At 44.2% G+C, this 22066-nt stretch overlaps 2 protein-coding genes across 4 annotated transcripts in view; one reads left to right on the top strand and one right to left on the bottom strand.

The window, feature by feature from the left end:
• The window catches only part of G3BP2 (G3BP stress granule assembly factor 2), an 84609-nt gene extending 73577 nt beyond the window's left edge, over nucleotides 1-11032 (bottom strand). Inside the window, exons 1-2 of one of the 2 annotated variants that reach the window (XM_045998216.1) lie at nucleotides 10868-11032; nucleotides 10647-10768 (exon numbers count right to left, since the gene is read on the bottom strand). The gene's annotated coding sequence lies outside the window, so the exon portion shown is untranslated. The remainder of the gene's footprint in view (nucleotides 1-10646; nucleotides 10769-10867) is intronic. The other variant, XM_045998218.1, reaches the window with a different exon arrangement.
• Nucleotides 11033-11222: 190 nt separating this feature from the next.
• The window catches only part of USO1 (USO1 vesicle transport factor), a 91329-nt gene continuing 80485 nt past the window's right edge, over nucleotides 11223-22066 (top strand). The window contains exon 1 of one of the 2 annotated variants that reach the window (XM_045998214.1): nucleotides 11223-11474. In XM_045998214.1, coding sequence (XP_045854170.1) covers nucleotides 11409-11474 — 66 coding nt within the window. In that variant the 5' untranslated portion in view covers nucleotides 11223-11408. The remainder of the gene's footprint in view (nucleotides 11475-22066) is intronic. The other variant, XM_045998213.1, reaches the window with a different exon arrangement.

The raw sequence follows: 22066 nt of genomic DNA, 5'->3' as shown, positions 1-22066 counted from the left end.
TCAGTGTAAAATCCTCAGTTAAATGAAGTGAGACTTTGCTGCCCATTGGTATTAAATTTTCATAATCTTACATACTGATTCTGTGACAAGGGAATTTTAAAATTCCAAGTCTTATCATTGGCAGAGGGGGAAAAGTTTTTACATTTCCCTCTCTCTGTTAAATATTTTAAGAACTGCAAGGAATCAATAAAACATACAGTTGTGTTTATTTATAAGACTGAACAAATGCCATTATTCTCGAACCATTTTCCCCTCCCAGGGCTTCCCAAATTATCATCACTGGGGAAATGAAGAGCCATTGCCTCAGAGAAGAACAAATGTTTTAGACTCTAAGAAGGTGATCACACACAAATATAAATAAATTTGAATCGAGTTCTTATTTAATATACACGTAATGCTGTCCTAGTAAGTGGTTCTAGGACCAACCACTCTATCGTTGCGTAGATTAATACAGCATAGAGGTAGTTCTAGTTGTATAGCTGAAGGGATGCTGGAAATACAGAATTTCCAAATCAGTAAAAGGTAACTAAGGTGTAGGGACTATTTAGTACCTGTTCTATTCATCACCTGTGTGACTACAAATGATTAAAAACCAAACAAATTAATAAAAACCTGTCCCCACAAGTTGGGGAGGGGTATTTTTTTTTAAAGACTTTATTTATTTGACAAGGGAGATCACAAGTAGGCAGAGAGAGACGGAGAAGCAGGCTCCCTGTGGAGCAGAGAGCCTGATGTGGGGCTCGATCCCAGGACCCTGAGATCCTGACCTGAGCCGAAGGCAGAGACTTTAACCCACTGAGCCACCCAGGTGCCCCAGGCTTCTTGGGGGATGTTTTACAAACATTATTTAATCCTCACAATGATGCTCCTGGGTTGGCAAGTTGCTTACTCCGTGTTTTTTCTTCCTTCTTTACTGTTAGAATCTTTTTTATTCTCCGGCCCTTCACCTTTGCCCTTCTTCCTGGAATGAGGATGCCATGCTGAGATGAAGCAGCCATCTTGTCACCATAAAGACCAAAGACTCAAGGCGGGGAGGGCCGAGCAGAAAGCGTCTGGCTTAGACTGCAGATGACTTCTCGGAGCTACTCTGTGCCAGCGCAGCTCTTCCTTCCTCCTAACTTGTCTAAGACACTCCTGGCTTTCCCGCTGTTGCACACAGCCATCCCAACTGGTACAGCCAACTGAAGTCACTTCCCCAAGGCAACACTGTCCGAAAGTGGCAAGACGAGAATGAAAACCCAGGTGTGTCTCGGTCTGCAAAAATACTTGCCTTTCTGGCCTCTGCCATGCTGAAGCCCAGGCTTCTCTCTCTGGGAAATAAGAAGGATTCTAATCTTCCAGGATGATAGACACACAGGAGCGTACTTAGAGCGGCACCTGTCACCGAGGACAGACACCCAGTGTTTGCTGAGTCAGGAGTTCAAGGACCCAAGTACAACTGTTTTCAGTATTCAGCTCTACAGAGCTATTTTAAGTGCTGAGGGAAAAAAAAAAAAACAAAAAAAAAAACCACAACCAACTGTTTCTGTGGGCGTACTACTCTAGCTGCAGGAATTAGTCAGCAGTTTCATTGAGTTTCTCAGCTCTCTCGCCGCTCTGTTTCCCTCCTGTTCTCTGCCTCCTCTCTCCTTCAGAGAAGCCCTTCTCATCTCATCAGTGGGCTCCTGCAAGCCCGGCTCCCTACCCCAGCCCACCCCCCAAAAAGGGGGCTGGGGTATATGGATTCCGCGAGAAAAGCTCTATGAACGAAGCGGCTGATTCTGCTGGGGAAGAGAGCAGTAAGCCCACGGGAGGGACCATCCTTTCCAGACTGGCAGGGAAAAGTCAAAAACAGGGAGCTGAGCAGCAGTCCAGAGGAGCAGATGTTAAAAGCTCCAGGCAGGGGAGCTAAAGCTGCAGGAAGGTACTGATTCCTCACCAGACGTGCGAGGACACAGCAGGGCTTGGAATAGCTCATTTCTATTGCAAGCAAATGTGTTACGTGTGTACTTTGGATTGGTTTGAAAAGGTCTTAATTGTGAACTTTTTAAAAACAAAGATCTTGAGACGTACTATACCATGACATAAATACCAAAGCACCAGGAGAGTCATTTTGCTCTGACCCAGATACTAGAACCAGACCTAGATAGCCAGGCCCTCCCAGGAAGGAGACTGGCTGTGGCAAGGACCTATTGGGACCTTGGACTGAGCTACTTAGGAGTCCCTATTCACATACCTGGGAGAGAGGGAGCTTGGGTCTGGGGCACTTGGGTGCGGCAGGCTGTGGTCCTGCGCTGGAAAAGCATGTATGTATGGGAGAACTGGAGGTGGGGAGAGGGCCGTGGGGAGAACAAGCCGCAGCCCTTCTAACCCTTCATACTACCTACAGCTAGTGTGTGTTCATGAGATCCCAGCGAGGCAGCATCAGGGAATGGTCAGGCCAAAGAGGAGACTGTTCTTTGCTTCTCTGTGCTCCTGATCTTCTAATCGTCCATTTCTCCGCAATGGACACCTGAGCCCCTGGCAGAGAATTGGATCCTCACCCAATTCTCCCTTCTTTTCTCAAATCATCTGCCTATGTCAGTTCCGGGCCCTTCAGCTCATACCCGCAAGTGACCGAGCCCACCCCTAATTATGTGTGCTGTATTCAACCACCACAGGCCATTGGCACCTTATGGTCAACTTCACTGAAGGGCTGGAAATGGGGAGAGAACGGACGTTGGAGGTGTGGGCTGGCTTTTGAGAAGTTCTGGTCCAGGTCAGCTAACCATCCTGCTGGCCTAGAGGCCCAGTCTACCTTCCCAGACTGTTTTCCGATCTCAAGAGTCACCCTACACAGTCCCCTGGCACCCCATCCCCACAGGGGCACTCACTTGGGCCGCGGACTCAGGCAAATGAATTAGGTCAGCTGTAATTTGCTCCAGGATCCTGGATTGCTGGTAGAGATGGCAGTGACTCCACAATAAACCGTCTCAAGCTTCCCTGGGATCCTGGCATCAGCTAGTATCGTGAACTTCAAAGGATTTGGTCTCGCTATGGACTGCAGCAGTAAAAAAACCCATCCTAGCTGTTCTAGACCTGCCTGTTCGGCTAGCCAGAAGGTTGTGGGTGGGGGTTGGTGGGTGTGGTAGGGAAGTGACTGCAACTTCTCCAGGGTGGGCAAGAGCACCGGGGCTTGGATCCGATAAATCCGTCCCCTAATAGTTTTATAAAAAGTCCTTTTGGAACTGAAAATGGGATTTCCCAACGTAGATGTCTCCTAAGTAAGCAATTCGGTTTATGTATTTTCTCAAAAATGGAAACACACCTGGACTGCAGTTTTATTTTGTTGGTCTTTTTTTTAAGGATAAAGATATAGCTTTGCTTGTCGACAGAAACTCAATGCAAAGTGAAATTGCTTTTATTACATAATGCAACATGATCTTGGAACCTTTTGCAGAGCAACAGAACTGAGGCTAGCAATAGGCTAGAGGCACTGCTGCAAAAATATTTTTCCAAAAAAACTGGCCAGCAGTCAAGTCCATCAGGGCATAGTGAGCATCTATTGTTTTTCCTACCCTGATAAAATTTCCCCAGCACGATATTCCAGGTTTCCTTTGAAGAAAGTCCCTGTTTCTGCGCGTATGCCTTCTGCTCTGAGATGAACTGAGGACTCACTGCTGGCTTTGGAGGTGGGCACACGAATCAGGGTCAATCAGTGTATCTCACACACGGGGCTACACGACTTGACCCAACACATGGGCACATGACTCAGCCAGATGCCACGAGTCATAAGAAAGCTTAGGAGTCTTCCCCGATAAACTTGGACCTGGGAGATTACAGGACTGACAGCCGTCTTGCCCCTGTGTGGAGCCAGAGAAAAAAACTGATAAAAGAGCAGAGCCCAGAAATAGAGAAAGCCCAGATCCTGAGGACATTGTCTTGATGCCCCAGATTAAACCATATCTAAACGAACAGTCTTTCCAGTAACATCAGTCAATATAGTTTCAGTTAAGCACAATTATAGAGTAATATCCTTATATGCTCAGTGTTTAAGAAAATGATAGCGTACACCAAAGACCACCTGGGATCTGGCTCTCCACTCCAATCTTCACTAACTTCTTACTATGTTTCAGGTATTAAAGTATTTTTTTCTGAAAGATTTATGTGTTTTAGGGGCGCCCGGGTGGCTCAGCAGTTAAGGGTCTGCCTTCAGCTCAGGTCATGATCCCAGGGTCCTGGGATCGAGCGCTGCATCAGGCCCCCCGCTCAGCAGGAAGTCTGCTTCTCCCTCTCTCACTCTACCTGCTTTTATTCTGTTTCTCGCTGTGTCTCTCTCCGTCAAAAAATAAATAAAATCTTAAAAAAAAAAAGATTTACGTATTTTGGAGAGAAAGAGCACACACAGGTGAGTGAGTGGAGGGGCAGGGTGGGGTGAGCAGAGGGAGAGGGAGAGACGAACTTTAGCAGATCTCAACTCAGGGCTCGAACTCGTGACCCCGAGATTGCTACCTGAGCTGAAACCAAGAGCTGGCTGCTCCAATACCCAGGGGCCCCTCAGGTATTAAGTATTAAGCGCGTTAAAGATATTCTCTAATAAAATCCCAACAACCACTTACTTCCTTTCTAAACAGGTAGAGCAGAAATTTGAACCCTCGACTCCAGAGCACGTGAGGCTGCTTGACTATTGTGACGCCATGCCTTGGCCACATTTCTCCTCTCCTAAGGGACGTGGCTGCCCCAAATTTGAGCCTCTCAATCTTCTGGTTCAAATGAAATAGGCAATGTAAACAAAAGAGATCGATAGAGTGGAACAGGATGGGGGCTCAGAACCTTCTTTCTCGCATCCTCCTCTTCCAAGGAATTCTTAGGACTTTGAAAAAATATTTTGAGGGGCGCCTGGGTGGTTCAGTCCGTTAAGCATCTGCCTTCAGGTTAAGACCCCAGAGTCCTGGGACTGAGCCCCCCCACCCCCCATCAGTCTCCCTGCTCGGCAGGGAGTCTGCTTCTCCCTCTGCCCCTCCCCCTGCTCACTCTCTCTCTCTGTCTCATAAATAAGTACAATTTTTTTTAAAGATTTTATTTATTTATTTGACAGAGACAGAGATCACAAGTAGGCAGAGAGGCAGGCAGAGAGAGAGGAGGAAGCAGGCTCCCTACAGAGCAGAAAGCCCAATGTGGGGCTCGATCCCAGGACTCTGGGATCATGACCTGAGCCGAAGGCAGAGGCTTAACCCACTGAGCCACCCAGGCGCCCCTAAGTACAATTTTTTAAAAAATTTAAAAAATATTTTGAAAAGCACTTCATGGGACACAATAAGAATGAAGGTATGGGGGCGCCTGGGTGGCTCAGTGGATTAAGCCGCTGCCTTCGGCTCAGGTCATGATCTCCGGATCCTGGGATCGAGCCCCGCATCGGGCTCTCTGCTCTTCAGGGAGACTGCTTCCTCCTCTCTCTCTGCCTGCCTCTCTGCCTACTTGTGATCTCTCTCTCTGTCAAATAAATAAATAAAATCTTAAAAAAAAAAAAAAGAATGAAGGTATGTACATCCTCTACATACCCACATGGAACAATCTCCAAGATATATTAAATGGGAAAAAGGTGTAGAACAGCATATACAATGTACTACATTAATTTGTTATTTTTATTTTTTTAAAGATTTTTATTTATTTATTTATTTATTTGAGCCACCCAGGCGCCCCTCATTTATGTTATTTTTAAAAAGAGAAAGACAGGGGGATATTTGAATATCTAGAAGGATAAACAAGAACTGTTTTCACTGACTGCCTGTATAGCCAGGGAATACAGTAGGGCAACTTTTTTTTTTTTTTTTTAAAGATTTTATTTTTTATTCATTTGACAGAGAGAGAGATCACAAGTAGGCAGAGAGGGAGGCAGAGAGAGAGGAGGAAGCAGGCTCCCAGCGGAGCAGAGAGCCCGATGCGGGGCTCGATCCCAGGACCCTGAGATCATGACCTGAGCCGAAGGCAGCGGCTTTAATCCACTGAGCCACCCAGGCGCCCCATTAGGGCAACTTTTTACTATATGCCCTATTGTGCTTTTTATTTTAACCATGTGAATGTATTCCCTGTCTTAGAAAAAGGAGGAGGAAGGGAAGGAGAAGGAGGCAGAGGAAGAGGAGAAGGAGAACAGGGAGGAGAAGAAAACCATTTATTAGCGTGAATCTCCACGCAAGGTAGGCTGGCCACTGGGCAGTCGAGATGGTTCTCCCAGTGGGCTGAGATCTAATCTTAAAAAATATAAATTCTTTCTTGGGGTGCTGGGTGGCTCAGTGGGTTAAAGCCTCTGCCTTCGGCTCAGGTCATGATCCCAGGGTCCTGGGATCGAGCCCCGCATCGGGCTCTCTGCTCCGCGGGGAGCCTGCTTCCTCCTCTCTCTCTGCCTGCCTCTCTGCCTGCTTGTGATCTCTGTCTGTCAAATAAATAAAATATTAAAAAAATATATAAATTCTTTCTCCCACAGAACATTTACCTTCACATATGACTCAACATGAGCTATTAAGATAGTGACTAAAGGCCAACAAAATATTCATCAAGTAAAACATGAGCACGTTAATAACATCTTCTGGGGACCCCGGCGCAGACTCTGCTGAGGAAGTCTGGCTGCCACACGATGCTGAGCAACGCCGCAGAATTTCTGCTCCGAGGCACATAGGCTGAAAGCAAGAATTTCCTCACCTCGGGAATTCATTCACCCAGAGTTACCAAGTGCTCAGTACGTGTCAGATACATAGATAAAGCATTTCATGAAAGGACTAAAATCACTGCCCGTATGGACTCACATCTTCCTGGCAATGAGGACTGAGACAATAGACCAGATAAGGATGTAAAATACATACTGTATCTACAGTGAATATTTTTTTCACATTTTATGAAACCTGAAAGTGGGATGTATCTTTCGGTAGATGCATCTGGCAGCTGGCAGGGCTTCATTTTTTTCTTTCTCTGAGGGGCACTTCCTGGTGTCTTAGATCTGAGGAAATACAGGAAAATACTACCGATGGGAGAATACTGTCCCAGACTGACAAGTGCTACAGAGAAAAATAAGCAGAGCAGAGGGAGGAGTATAAGGAAACCATAACTTACAACAGTCAGGAGAGACCTGGGTAACATTTGAGCAGAATTAAACAGGTGAAGGAGCGAGCCATTCATTCCTCTGTCCGGGTGGAACAGCATCCCCAATATGGGAAAAGAACAAGGGGAGAGTGGAGAGTAAGTTTCAGAAACACAACGTGCTAGTGTGGCGGGAGTGGAGGGAATGTAGCAGGAGAAGAGGTCGGGGAAAAGAGGGGGGCCAGTTACAAAGGGACTTGATCATTGTCTTTAGTGTGCAAGAGGCTGGGTAGCATTGTAGCCAAGAGCGCAGGCTTTGGAGCCAGACTTTGGATTTATGTCCTACCTTTGCCACTTCCTCACTATATGACATCAGGCAAATTACTCTCTGCCTGTTTCACCATCTGTAAAATGGGGCTATTATCACTACCTACCCCATGAGGTTGCTGTGAGGATTAAGTCAAGTATTTTACGTAAAACACTTTGGATAGGCAGAGCCTGGTAAATAAGGCGCCTATGTGTTTAATATTGTTATTATTGATTGGTTATGGATTTTGATAGCTGCCTCATCGTTGGTAATTTATTTTTCTCACTGTTGTTTGGTTAATGGCTAGCAATGCATAATTGTATCAACAATGCTTTGGGGGGGCCCCTGGCTGGTTCAGTCAGTAGAATATGCGACTCTCGATCTCTCGGTCATGAGTTCGAGCCCCACATTGTACAGAGTTGACTTAAAAAAAGAAGCAAAACAAAGCAAAGTTTTTGGACACTGCTTCTGCAGTAATTAGTCTCTGAACACCTGTGTATGGTGTATTTCAAGTACAAATTATCATTTCATCTTTCTAAGCAGGTATAGACAATACTCCACCACACCACCATCCCCCCAACCAAAAAACAATCTTGTGCAATTATGTTTCATTGCTTAGCTGAGTTTGCGCGAGAAAGTTAGGATGCGGAAAGGGGGCCACCGAAGAGACACTGAAGTAAGGGATTGTAAGGAAGCAATTTAAATCATGAATTTTGCACCAGTTAATTTTGTTGTTGCTTTGTTATCACGTTCGGTTTAAAGAAAAACCACTTTTATTCACCCAAGTTAAAATTTTTAATTATGTGTGTTTGATTTTATGTTTTTAAGATTTTATTTATTTATTTGACACATAGAGAGAGAGAGAGAGCGAGCGCATAAGTAGGCACAGTGGCAGGCAAGGGGAAGGGAGAAGAAGGCTCTCCATTGAGCAGGGAGCCCAGTGCGGGGCTTGATCCCAGGACTCTGGGATCACGACCTGAACTGAAGGCAGCCGTTTAACCAACTGAGCCACCCAGGCGCCCCTGATTATGTGTATTTTTTTTTTATTTTTTTTTTGATTATGTGTATTTTAACGATTTGTGGCACTCTTATCCTGAATATTTAGATTTATGAAAGTCTGAAGCGTAAGTCAGGTAGTCACAATTTTTTCATGTTTTCTCTTGCTTTATTGAAGAAACGGTCCTTGAACACCTACCACATGAAAGAAATTATACTGGGTGATTAAAGGGCACACACAGGAACAAGACAAGGTCCCTGACTTTTCTCTGTAAAACTGGTGGAAGTACATTCATATGTAACTCCCTTTCTCTTAAATAAGGAGTCCATTTCATGGCTGTTCTGCAATCATGATGCCTGTGGTCCTCTTTCAGACCCCAAACGAGGGACAAATTAGCCAGGGTACCCTCTCTACTTCCTCTTGAGACTGGGAGTGGTAAGCAGCTCCACCCTTCGCCAGACACCAAGACAGAGGCAAGATTCTGAGGTTGGGGGGAAAGGGGGGCTCGACCGTTACCTCCTCTGGACCCAACTGTCCATCCCTCCTGCCCATGGTCCTTCCGGCCCAGGGGATGCTGTTAGGAAAGAAAACAGGTCAACTGGAGGGAAAACTCACTGTATGCTGCTACTGACCTACAATACTCACCAGGTTAAAACAAAGCAGGGCACTTTGACAAGGTTGGTGCCGTAAAAGAACTTAGCTAAAATGTCAAGGCACTGTTTTTTCACTGTGAAAGAATACATGCAGCAGATATCCATGGGCCCCACTCCAGATGATGGGGTAGAGTGAGGCACAGGAAAAAGGGGAGGAGAGGCTCCTGAAAGGCTGGGGCTTAGGGACTGAGTGAGGTTCTTTGCATACTTTACTTGGTAATAGCGATGCTGAGCATTTACTGGTCACTTTTTTTAGGCTGCAACAGAATGCACCCATGGAAAATGTCTGAAGCAAATGTCAAGTGTCCAGTTTTAAAGCAGAAGACAATGCTTAGTGCACAGTATTTTGGGCAGTGTGATCCCAACCACTCTCCAAGTCACCCAAGCTTAAAACCTTGGCAGTAGGAAAGGAACTTTCACCATAACCTCCACGATATGTGTTCTCTACCATTCCACCCCACAGATGCAAAAAGGACCCTCCTCCTCAGCATCATATCCACATGTCCACAATGTCTTCTTCATTTATCCATCAGTCTCATCTTTTATGACAGTGCCAACCACACAGAGATACAGAAACGAGTAACAGAATCCTGCCCTTAACAGTTTGGCTTCCCAAGCATTTACTGAGTGTTTTCCACATATTAACCACGGCCAAGTACTAGCACAGACATATGTATCCGGATTTCGGGGAAAGCTTTCAGATGATGCCAGAGTGAAGTCTTAAGGAACCAGCAGGAGTTTCTTGGATGAGGAAGTGGGAGGGGAAGGGCATATCCAGGCCTAATTCCAGAGTATGTGGGGGAGGCATCAGCTGGAAAGATAGAAGCCAGAACGTAACAGGCCTGTACAGCAAGCTACAGAGACTGGGTTTTATTATGGAGCAGATGGACAACCACCGGAGGATTTTAAGAAGAGTATCAACATGGACAGATGTTTTGTCATTGTTAGACCCACGGAAGGGTGACTGGACTGGACAGAAGCCAGGGCTTGAATGCAGACAAACTGGTTAGGAAGCTACTGCTATAATCTTGGTGAAAAATAATGAGAACATAAACTATGTCAGAGGCAGGGAGGATGAAGAACACAGGACCTGTCTGAGAAATATTCTAGAAATAGAAATGAAAGGACTTGAATACTGGACATGTGGGGGTGAAACCCAGAACATACGATTCCTCCCAGCGTCCTCCTAGCTTAGGCATTTCTTTGGCTAGTGGTACTGCTGAGTGGCAAGGCACAAAGAAGCATATTGATGTCTTTCTTTTATTTTTTTTCCTTCAGTGGAGCCTGGGGGAAATGATGAGTTCAATTTTTAAACGCTGAATTTGAGACCTGCGGGGGATCCAAGTGGAGAGGTGCATGAATGAGTAAGCTAACTCGACCCTGCGCTTTTCAGGCTCAAGAAATTGACAGGACTTCTCCAGAAGCATGTGTACCTACCTGGGCAATCGCATTTCCAAAGGGACAGGGCATTCCATTTTGAGAAAAATGACATTTTTCACGTTTAAAAAGAAAGAGCACTGGAAATGCAGGGGTTGAGAGTTAATAACGAAATAGGATGCTACTCGCTGCCCAGCTGACACTGCAGATCAATGCATTTTCTCTCACAAACTAAATGCAGGGTTCGACCACCTCACACCACTTGAAAACAGCGGCATACCTGGGGTTAGGATCTAGGAACTCCTTTTGTAACAGGTTTGGTGAACAAGAACCGAGAAACGCGCCCTCCGGTGGCCGTGGAATGCGGGGGCTCTAACCACTCTTTTTACACCAAACAAAGCCCTGTGAAGAAATGCAATTTACAAGGATCCGAAGGCCCCAAGGCTCGTACTGCTAAACCGCAAACCCAAAGGAACCCTCCCAGGGCCCGCGACCCCTTACCTGTCACGGCGGCCGAAGTAAAATTTCACTTTCGACTCCACACAATACGACCCCAGACTCGACAGCTGGCAGTAAGTCCCCTCCGGCGACAATTAAACACCCCGCAAGCCAAAACACGTCCACTACCGGGCTCGTCTCCAGCCGGCAGGGCCGGGCTTCGACCACGTAGGTGATTGGGGCCCCCGTAGCCACCCGCGGAGGGCGGGAGTAGGAGGCGTGTCCCTGCCGAGGGAGGAGGGGCCAGCGCAGTGGGCGGGGCTTGGGCGGGTTCGGGCTACCGGCCTCCGCTCGCCTACTTTTCCCCTTTGCCTTCGCCCTTCGAGCCGCCACGTAATGCCACGTCCCCGCGCATGCGCATCTTGACTAGTGGTGGCGGCTGTTTCCGGGCTTAGGGGGCTGGAGCGGCCGCAGAGTAGGAGGCGTTGGTGGCCGCGGCTGGGGAGTGCAGAGTGCGGGCTTGGGGGCCAGGCCCTGCCGCACGCAGGGAAAGTTACCTTTTCTTTCCCGAAAGGGCCGGGAGAGCCGGTGGCCGAGCGGCAAGATGAATTTCCTCCGCGGGGTGATGGGGGGTCAGAGTGCCGGACCCCAGCACACAGAAGCCGAGACGGTGAGAGGAGCGCGGTGGGTCCGGGACTTGGGAAGGGTTCGGGCAGGAACGGGACGGAGGATTCGGGGGCCTGGAGGGGACTTCCCGCGCCCCGCCGTGGGCTGGGGGTCCACATGCCGCCTCTCCCTTTGCCTCCCTTTCTCTGCTGAAACCCTGGAGTTACTCCCTTACGCCCCCCGGGCAGCCCCCACCGCGGCGTTTCGGCCGGGCTGACAGGAGCCGCGCCCCAAAGCTCCGCAGGCCCGGCGTGGGGGGTGGTCCTCAGCTGGTGCCGCCCGGGAAGGGCTCGGTCCTGCGCACAGGTGGCTCGACCTGTCCCCTATGCCCCCGGGGCTGCGGGCCCTTGCCTCCTTCGCCTGTCTCGAGAGGAACCTGAAGTGCTGCTGCCTCCGTCGCAGCCTGGAATGGGGCATGGGGGGGGGGGGGGGACTGCGAGGTTTAAAACCCAGCTGTTGACTCGAGCATGTGGCTGAAAATAAAAAGATAGTTTAGGGGCACAGAGCCACCTGCTCCTGCCCCTTCAACGGCAGGAAGGTCGTTCTGGCAGGTGTTAGTAGTTCAGACCTCGTTTTTCGGGCTCCTCCAACTCTGTGCCTTTTGGGAAGTGCTCGCTTGAACGTGTAGGGGTACTTCGCGCTCACACCGCTCTGGGACACCTCCGTGGCTTTCCCTTCCGCTCCCCCCATTCAGAAGTGTGAAGCCTTGGTGCAAACATGATTTGCAGCGTCACTTGAAGAACTTGTTAGCCACTGAAAACTGTGTTTGATCGTTGGTTCAACGTTAGGTTTAGGATAAACTTACTTTGAAGTTTGGTTAGTTTCTATTAGAAATTAGTGTGTGCGGCACTTTAAAAATAAACTATTTGAGAATAATTGTTAAGATTTTATTTATTTATTTGATAGAGAGGGAGAGACAGCGAGAGAGGGAACACAAGCAGGGTGGGTGGGAGAGGGAGAAGTAGGCTCAGCCCTGAGCCGGGAGCCCAGTGCTGGTCTGGATCCCACAACCCTGGGATCAGGACCTGAGGCCAAGCTTGGCAGAGGCTTCACGACTGAACCATCCAGGCGCCCCGAGAATAATTTTAGATCTACAGAAAAGTGACAAAGTATGACATTTTAAAGGTAAACTTCGTGTCGTATTCATAGACATAATTGGGATGTCTATGAGCATAGGCCCTATGTTCTGTGTCACCGGATCTGGAAGGATAATAATACCTTTCGTTTGTCAAGCTCTTGCCTTGAGGAAGGTACTGTGCTGAGCTCTGTAATCTGTATTCTCCATTAATCTAACCCCCTTGCAAGATGGGTGATAGTATCTTCACTTTACAAATGAAGAAGTGAGGTTTCAAGAGACGAAGTAACTTGACCAAGGTTGCACTGTTAGTAGTAGGGTCAGGATTCAGCCATGGTTTGCCTTCTTCGAGGAAGTTTTCTTGCTGATGCCCATATTTTAATACTTATCTGGGAATTTTGGAAATTTATGTAATATTAAAATTAACCTCTCAGATCTGGATTAGAACTGTTTAAAGCAGAAGTTGAAAGCTGGTGAATCTGTTTTCCTTCATTGGAAAATTAGGAGATTTCGTGTGCATGCATGTGGGGGGGGGCGTGCACACACACACACACACACACACACACACACTCTCCCCATGTTTGCCTTGTGCCTGCTCCCACATGGTTACAAGGCATTCAAACTGCCCTATTATAAGACCATACTCTCCAGATTACCAAAGTCACAGCGTACGTCTTCATGTTTTGTTCGTTTTATTTCTGATATATATATGTTTAAAGATTTTATTTACTTATTTGACAGGGAGAGACACAGTGAGAGAGGGAACACAAGCAGGGGAGTGGGAGAGGGAGAAGCAGGCTTCCCACCAAGCAGGGAGCCCTACTTGGGGCCCGATCCTTGGATTGTGACCCGAGCCGAAAGCAGACACTTAAGGACTGAGCCACCCAGGCGCCCCACTATTTCTGATATATATATATATATATATATATATTAAGATTTTATTTATTTATTTGACAGATCACAAGTAGGCAGAGAGGCAGGCAGAGAGAGAGAGGAGGAAGCAGGCTCCCTGCTGAGCAGAGTGCCCAATGTGGGGCTTCATCCCAGGATCCTGGGATCATGACCTGAGCGGAAGGCAGAGGCTTTAACCCACTGAGCCACCCAGGCACCCCAAGGGTAGTTTTTTATTAAATGTTTTTGGAGGAAGACCCTTTTTTTTTTAAATAGTTGGCCTTACCACAATGACTTTTGTGGAAAAGATGGTGTAGCATCAAGTATAGGATTTTTAAGTTAGAAGGTCCTTTGCTGATCATCCAGGTTGAACCACCTCATTTTACAAGTTCGGAAACTGAGGCACAGATCACTAAAGCAGCTTGCACAGTATTACAGGACTGAGACTAGAACACTGATCTTCCATAGTGAATGGAACAACTTAATTTTTGCACTGTGATTTCAAAATGAAGCTTGAGTATCACTTGTGTGTGTTGTTTATATAAATCGAAAGGAAAATGAGGGTTCTTGTTCTTGCCTAACTTTGAGCATGTATACTCAAAATTGGAAAAGTATTTTGTCTTATGAAGAGAATTATAAGTTTGCTCCAAGGTACAGTGTGAATAAAATTTGTTTCATCATCGCATTCCATTAGGAAATATAATGGGTAAAAGGGTCATGGGTCACTAATTTGAAAGTATTTGTAGAGCAGCAGTAGAATGAGTGGTACAATTTTAGATGTTTTAATTGGTGATTTGATCTGGTCTGGATATTCATTTTGCCGGAATTGGGAACCTCCAACTACACATTGTTGTTTACTATCTTGCAGTTTTTTCCATTTCTGTAAAATTAAATTATTTTCATTGTGATTTTCCATCTTTTGTGCTTTTCTTCAGCAGAAAGCCTCTTTATCTAAGGTCTGCCTGTCCTTTATTTATTTATTTATTTATTTATTGTTAAAGATTTTTTTTTTTTTAAAGATTTTATTTATTTATTTATTTGACAGACAGAGATCACAAGTAGGCAGAGAGGCAGGCAGAGAGAGAGAGGAGGAAGCAGGCGCCCTGCTGAGCAGAGAGCCCGATGTGGGACTCGATCCCAGGACCCTGAGATCATGACCTGAGCTGAAGGCAGCGACTTAAACCACTGAGCCACCCAGGCGCCCCTATTGTTAAAGATTTTTAAAAATTTTACATGATCTGGGGTGTCTGGGTGGCTCAGTGGGTTAAAGCCTCTGCCTTCGGCTCAGGTCATGATCCCGGAGTCCTGGGATTGAGCCCCGCATTGGGCTCTCTGCTCAGCAGGGAGCCTGCTTCCCTTCCTCTTTCTCTGCCTGCCTCTCTGCCTACTTGTGATCTCTGTCTGTCAAATAAATGAATAAAATCTTTAAAAAAATTTTTTTACATGATCTATACACTGAACATGGGGCTCTAGCTTACAACCCTGAGATGGAGTTGCATGCTCTAGCGTCTGAGCCATTCAGACAGACGCCCCTAAAGTCTACCTGTCCTTTAGATTTTTTTTTTTTAAAGAGAGAGAGCACAAGTCTGTGCCTGGTGGTGGGGGTGGGGGGTGGGCAGAGGCAGAGGGAGAGAGACAGATAATGCTAAGCGGGCTCCATGACCAGCACAGAACCTGACATTGGCTCCATCTCAGGACACTGAGGTTGTGACCTGAGCCCAAATCAAGAGTCAGATGTTTAACCAACTGAGCCACCCGGGTACCCATCAGTGTCCTTTATATCCACCCTTATTGTTCCCCCACCAAACTGCAGATAATTTCTGTCTCCTCTGAGCAATCTTCACATTTTAACTAGATGGTACATTTCTTATGCTTTCTACTATTTGTATCATCTCTTCTAGACTTTTTTTTTTCCCAAGATTTTATTTATTTATTGGACAGACAGAGCTCACAAGTAGGCAGAGAGAGAGGGGGAAGCAGGCTCCCTGCTCAGCTTTAACTCACTGAGCCACCCAGGCACCCCATCTCTTCTAGACTTTTAAATGTCTTTAGGGAAGAGTTTTAAGTATTTCAGTCTTTGTTTTTCCGTAGTAGATATTCAATAAGTATTTGTTGAATGAATTGGAGGGGTGTCTGGGTAGGTCAATCAGTTAATTGTCCGACTCTTGGTTTCAGCTCAGGTCATGGTCTCAGGGTCATGAGATGGAGCCCCGTGTTGGGTTCCGTGCTCAGTGAGGAGTCTGTTTGAGATCCTCTCCCTCTCCTTCGTCCTCTGCCCCTCCCCCCCACTTGTGCTTGCTCACTCTCTGGCCCTCTGTCTCTAAAATAAATAAATCTTCAATAAAAGAATAAATGAATGGTAGTGTTATATGAATGAAACCCAGATCTATAATCATAGCAGCTTACAAATTACTAGGTGCTAGGCCAATACTTTTTAAAGACTAGGAATCAAAGTTCTAAAATGATTGATGTCCATTTTGTCAAACTTTTTACTTAAGGGATTTTTCAAATTTACTGTGCTTTTATTGCTTTCGTGTTTTCCTTTTCTTTCTTTCTTTTTTTTGGTGGGCAGCAAAGCAAACTTTATTGAGGGATATTGGGTGATAATACAAAGCTCTCTAAGAGGGAGGGGACCCGAGAGGATTGCCCTGTTTTCCTGTTTTCACTTAGTGAACCTAAGTATCTTCTGGTTGTGTTAGTCACATTATTGATCTTTTTTAAAGAGATTTCATTTTTAAGTAATTTCTACACCCATCATGGGGCTCAAGCTTACCACCCCAAGACAGTAGTTACATGCTTTACTGACTGAGCCAGCCAGGTGCCCCTGTTACTGATTTTATATTACCTAACTTTTCATACTGTCAGTAAAGACTAATTTTGGATTGGTATACTTACGTGATAATGGATAATTCTATAAAATTTTAAGTATTTTAAGTCTAGAATTTCATCATCATTAAACTCTGCATATTTTAGAGTCAAATACTTTTGAAAATATTTTTATTTAAGTGATGTCTACACTCATTGTAGGGCTTGACCTCGTGACCCTGAGATCAAGAGTTCGCGTGCTTTTCCAACTGAGCCAGCCAGGTGCCACTTAGAGTCAAATACTTTTAAATTTGATTTCTCTTTTTTGCCTTAAAGAAAGGCACTGATTTTTGGTGATTGAGGCTTCTTTAGTCTAGACACACTTTGCTGGGTGCAAATAAACACTAATTATACTGAAACTCCTACTTATTTTTTTGAATGCTCATACATATTTAATTTTCCATCTACCTTTCAACTAATAACTTTTTTTTTTTTTTTTTAATTTGACGGAGAGAGCACAAGCAGGCAGAGGGGGAGGGAGAAGCAGACTCCCCGCTGAGCAGAGAGCTGGCATGGGGCTCTGTCCTATGACCCTGAGATCATGACTTGAGATGAAGGCAACCACTTAACCGGCTGAGCCACCCAGATGCCCCTAATAACTTTTTTTTAAAAGCTAGTTTCTTGAAAATCCCATGTGTTGGGGTGCCTGGGTGGCTCGGTTAAGACTGTCTTCGGCTCAGGTCATCATCCTGGAGTCCCGGGATTAAGCCCCTCATTGGGTTCCCTGCTCAGTGGAGAGTCTGCTTCTCCCTCTGCTGCTTACCCCCTTTCTCGTTGTCTCATTAGCTCTCAAATAAATAAATAAAATCTTTAAAAAAGAAAGTGTTAACAACACTTGATGGTAAATCATAGCAAGGGTTTCTTTTCTCAAGCTGTATCCCAAGGTGTGAAAGTTGCTTAAGTCCTGAAAAAGTATGTGGAATTACTGTATTGATAAGTCGTCTCTTTTTATTTTTTTATATTATTATTATTATTGTTATTTTTTAAAGATTTTGTGTATTTATTTGATAGAGAGCATAAGTAGCCAGAGCGGCAGACGGAGGGAGAGAGAGAAGTAGGCTCCTCACTGAGTAGGAAGCCTGACACAGGGCTGATCCCAGGAGTCTGGGATCATGACCTGAGCCGAAGGCAACTGCTTAATGGAGCCACCAGGATCCCCTTTATTATTATTTTTTAAAGTAAGCTCCAGGCACTTCGTAGGGCTTGAACTCATGATCCCAAGATTAGGAATCACATGCTGTACTGACTGAGCCAGCCAGGTGCCTCAAAGTCATCTCTTTTTAAATCAGACTTTGATTATAACTGGCTTAAAAAGCAAAAAGGCTAATAATACAGAGACAGCTGTACTTTCTTATTATAAAAATTGTTATTAAGGAATGTGTGCTTAAATTTAGACATAGTTTTGGTTTGGTCCAGCTGTTTATACAACGTTACTATAAATGTATAGTCTGAAACTCCTGTCTGGGTTCAAGTTTCATATTGTACATTAGTAACCAGGTCAGTGTCGTAATTGGAATGCCTTGCAGTGACAGTGTCAGAGAAAACCATAATAGTGATTGGTGTCTGGATCACTTCTGTATCCAACCAAGGATGTCTCATGTTCTTTTTAAAACTATATGGCTTTTCTGAAGGATATTGTAGATTATTAAGGGCAATTTTAAAAAACTAGACTTTTTTTAAAGATTTTATTTGTTTATTCAACAGAGATCACAAGTAGGCAGAGAGGCAGGCAGAGAGAGAGAGAGAGAGAGAGAAGAGGAAGCAGGCTCTCCGATGAGCAGAGAGCCCGATGCGGGGCTCGATCCCAGGACCCTGGGATTCTGACCTGAGCCGAAGGCAGAGGCTTTAACCCACTGAACCACCCAGGCACCCCAAAACTAGAATCATTTAAATATTATGCACACTACTGGTACCAATGTATGTTCCCAAAAATGTGAACAGATGTATTTAAATTTGTTGCCGAAGAAATGTGCTGGGTGATGATCAAAAACAAAACAAAAACTTAATATTTATACAAGGTTTATTAAGCAGTTTACAGATATTTTCAAGGTGGAGGTATAAAGTAAGTTGTGTCTGCCAATTTTATTTGACCAGGAAACCTCAGGAAACCTTATAGATCTGTGTTCTGAAGAACATATCTTGGGAAAACTTGTCCTAGAGAATATAGTTTTTTAAAGGACTGCTGCATTTAAGAAGTCTTTTTTTTTTTTTAAAGATTTTATTTATTTATTTGACAGAGAGAGAGATCACAAGTAGGCAGAGAGGCAGGCAGAGAGACAGGAGGAAGCAGGCTCCCTGCTGAGCAGAGAACCCCATGCAGGGGCTGGATCCCAGGACCCTGAGACCGTGACCCAAGCTGAAGGCAGAGGCCCAACCCGCTGAGCCACCCAGGTGCCCCCTTTATTTATTTGTCAGAGAGAGAGAGAAAGAAAGAGAACGCAAGCAGGCAGAGGCGAGAGAGAACCAGGCTCCCCGCTGAGCAAGGAGCCGGATGTAGGACTCGATCCCAGCACTTGGGGATCATGACCTGAGCTGAAGGCAGCAGCTTAACCGACTGAGCCACCCAGGCATCCCTTAAGAAGTCTTTCATTAGCATCTGTTTTACGTAGTTTTTGAAGTATTGCCCATTTAAATACCTAAAAGGTAAATGAAGTCCAGTGCTTTATGGTTTGATAATTAGTTATAATCACTCTTAAATCCGATTATCTTTTAGAGGAGAATAGAAGAATTTCTTATGTAAATTTGCTGATAGGAGGTACCATTTTTCTCTTTTTACACGTTTACCTTCTGTTGTTTATACTGTTTTTGTTTTTTTGTCTGTGTGGAGATCCTAGAAAAGACCTGCTTATATTTTTATACCTCAGGCAGAAATGCTATGCACATTTTTGTACAAAAAGTTACCTTTAATTTGAAAACTTTTATGATGTTAAGACTTTGAGATGCTAGTGTTTGTGTTAGGTTAGTTGGTAGACAAGTTTTATAATGATGCCTTGCTTGGAAAGAATGTATTTTTGGAAAGCATTGTTCATTTCTTAGAGAAAACATGCAGAATAAATGAGGCAGCATATTACCTTGGCTGACTTATTGTTAATTGTAATGGAAATAGAATGTGTTAGATTCATTGGATTTATTTTGCAAAGAGACGGGTGTTTGACTTTATAATGTTCCTACATTTTTTTTTAGATCATGATAATTTAGGTCATCTGAAGATAAAACTGACCTTTGCTTTTCTTGTAAAATCTTCTGAGCTGTAGAGTTCAATTTAATAAATTTCTGGTTCTTTTAGTGTTCTAAAACACTAATTTTTTTTGTTCCATTTAAACAATGTAAATGAATTGATTATTGGTTAACATGAATTATTTTAGTTCTCTAGTAAATAGTCATGGTTGGGGAAGTTCTCTCCAGGGAAGCTGTAACTATGTTTTAAGCTTCATGAAGACAGTTATATGATCAAATATGTTGGTATTATATGCTTGAATAAATGAATTTATTATTGAATAAATGAATGGTTGAATTCAATTTTTTGAACTGGCATCCTGTTCTCCATTTTTGCATGTCAGTTAAATAGTTACTGAATACTTTGAAAAAAATAGGGGTTTCTATTGGGAATGGTGAGGAAATACTGCAGACGACATGTGTCAGTGTCTTTAAGCTGAAAACGCACCTTCAGCATGCTAGTTTTGTGCCACCTTCCTTTTTTCCCTTTTTACTTTTCAGTGGTTTTTCAGTTTCACATGCCTCATCTCACCTATTTCTTTCCTAGTCACTCCTATTCCCAGTGCTTCTTTGTTTGGTCTCCTTTGTGTATATCTGAATAAAAATAAGTAGGACTATCTAGCAAAACAAATATTAAATTCGGATTATTAGGCTGTCATTCTGATTATGCTCAGTTTACCAATTGTTAGTAGATTATTTGTCCTTTTCAGGTTTTTCTTGGTAAAATTGTGAATGTCATGTGGCAATTACTGAAAGCGAAGAGTTCTGATACATAATCACCTCCATGGGTTGCATTATATTATACATGTTATTTTATTAATTAGCTTTTTAAGTTTTTAAAAAGATTTTATTTATTTATTTGGCAGACAAAGATCACAAGTAGGCAGAGAGGCAGGCAGAGAGAGAAGGAAGCAGGCTCCCTGCTGAGCAGAGAACCCGATGCGGGGATTGATCCCAGGACCCTAATATCATGACCTGAGCCGAAGACAGAGGCTTAACTCACTGAGCCACCCAGGCGCCCCAGTTAGATGAATTTTAAAATATGTAGATCTTTAGAACAGACTGGCACATGCTGAGTGCTGTATATTGCCGTATTTTAACAATTCTGAGATGCACATTAGCATGCAAACCTCTCTGAGTTCAGGTTGCATCGTGTAATTATAACTGGCAGTGTTTCTTTTTTCTTGGTGTGACTTTAAAAACTGGTGGATGTTGGGCACCTGGCTGGCTTAGTCAGTAGAGCGTATGACTCTCAATGTGTTTGTGAGTTTGAGCCCTGTGTTGGACATAGAGATTATTTTTCAAAAACGATGAACCTTATAATTGATGGCCTCTTAACTTGTGTGAAATACAGTATTAGCTCTCATTAGCTATTAGGCTAATTTTCATCAAGAAATGGTGGAAATCTGGATTTTTTTTTAGATTTTATTTATTTATTTGACAGAGACACAGCAAGACAGGGAACACAAGCAGGGGTAGTGGGAGAGGGAGAAGCAGCCTTCCCACTGAGCTGGGAGCCCAATGCAGGCCTCAGTCCCAGGACCCTGGGATCATGACCTGTGCTGAAGGCAGATGCTTAACGACTGAGCCACCCAGGCACCCCCGAAATCTGGATTTTGATATGAAAACTTTCAGTTATGAAATGTTGGCTTAAAAATTATTTCAAACTGTGTCATAGGCCAGGATAGATTTTTCAAATAGTATACCAAACAAATACATTATTACTTATTAGGTAAAATTGAATATTTTTAACTTCTTTTAAGTTTTCAGTATTAAGTAGCTTTAGAGTTCACCTAATCTGTTCTTCCAACTTGCGGATTATATTTTAGGTTCAGTCAGTCCTTGTTATTCATGGAGTCCATATTTACAAATTAACCTCTGTGCTAAAATTTATTTGTAACTCCAAAATCAGTACATGTGGCACTTTCAGGTCATTTGTGGAGTTGTGTAGGGTAGTGACAAATTTGAGTTACCTGATGTGTATGTCCCCAGTTGAAGTCAAAGAAAAATATACTCTGCCTTCTTGTTTAAACTCTCATATTACACCAGTGTCCTTTTCACAGTCTTATTTAGTGTCGTGTGTTATGTTTTTTGAATTTTTGTTTGTGATTTTGCTGTTAAAAATGGCCCCCAAGTTTAACGTGGAAGTGTTCTCTAGTGTTCCTAAGAACAAGAAGGCTGTGGTGTTTTCACAGAAACAATGTGTGTTCTAGATAAGCTTCCTTCAGGCCTGAGTAATTGTGCTGCTGGCTGTTGAGTTCAGTGTTAATGAATCAAGGACATGTATTGAAAGACATGTCTTTAAAGAAATACACATAATAATAATAAAAAAAGAAATACACATAAAACGGGGTTATACATGTTTTTTAAAAAAATTTAGTAGGGGTACCTGGGTGGCACAGTTGATTAAGCTTCTTACTCTTGGTTTTGATATCATGATATCAGGGTCGTGAGATCTAGCCCTGCATCAGGCTCTGCACTCACCTGGGAGTCTGCTTTCCTGTGCCCGCCCTTGCACAAATCAATCAATCAATAAATCTTTAGCATTT

This window comes from Meles meles, chromosome 2 (assembly GCF_922984935.1).
Source record: "Meles meles chromosome 2, mMelMel3.1 paternal haplotype, whole genome shotgun sequence".
Lineage (NCBI taxonomy): Eukaryota > Metazoa > Chordata > Mammalia > Carnivora > Mustelidae > Meles > Meles meles.
This window is presented reverse-complemented; position numbering and strand designations above follow the sequence as displayed.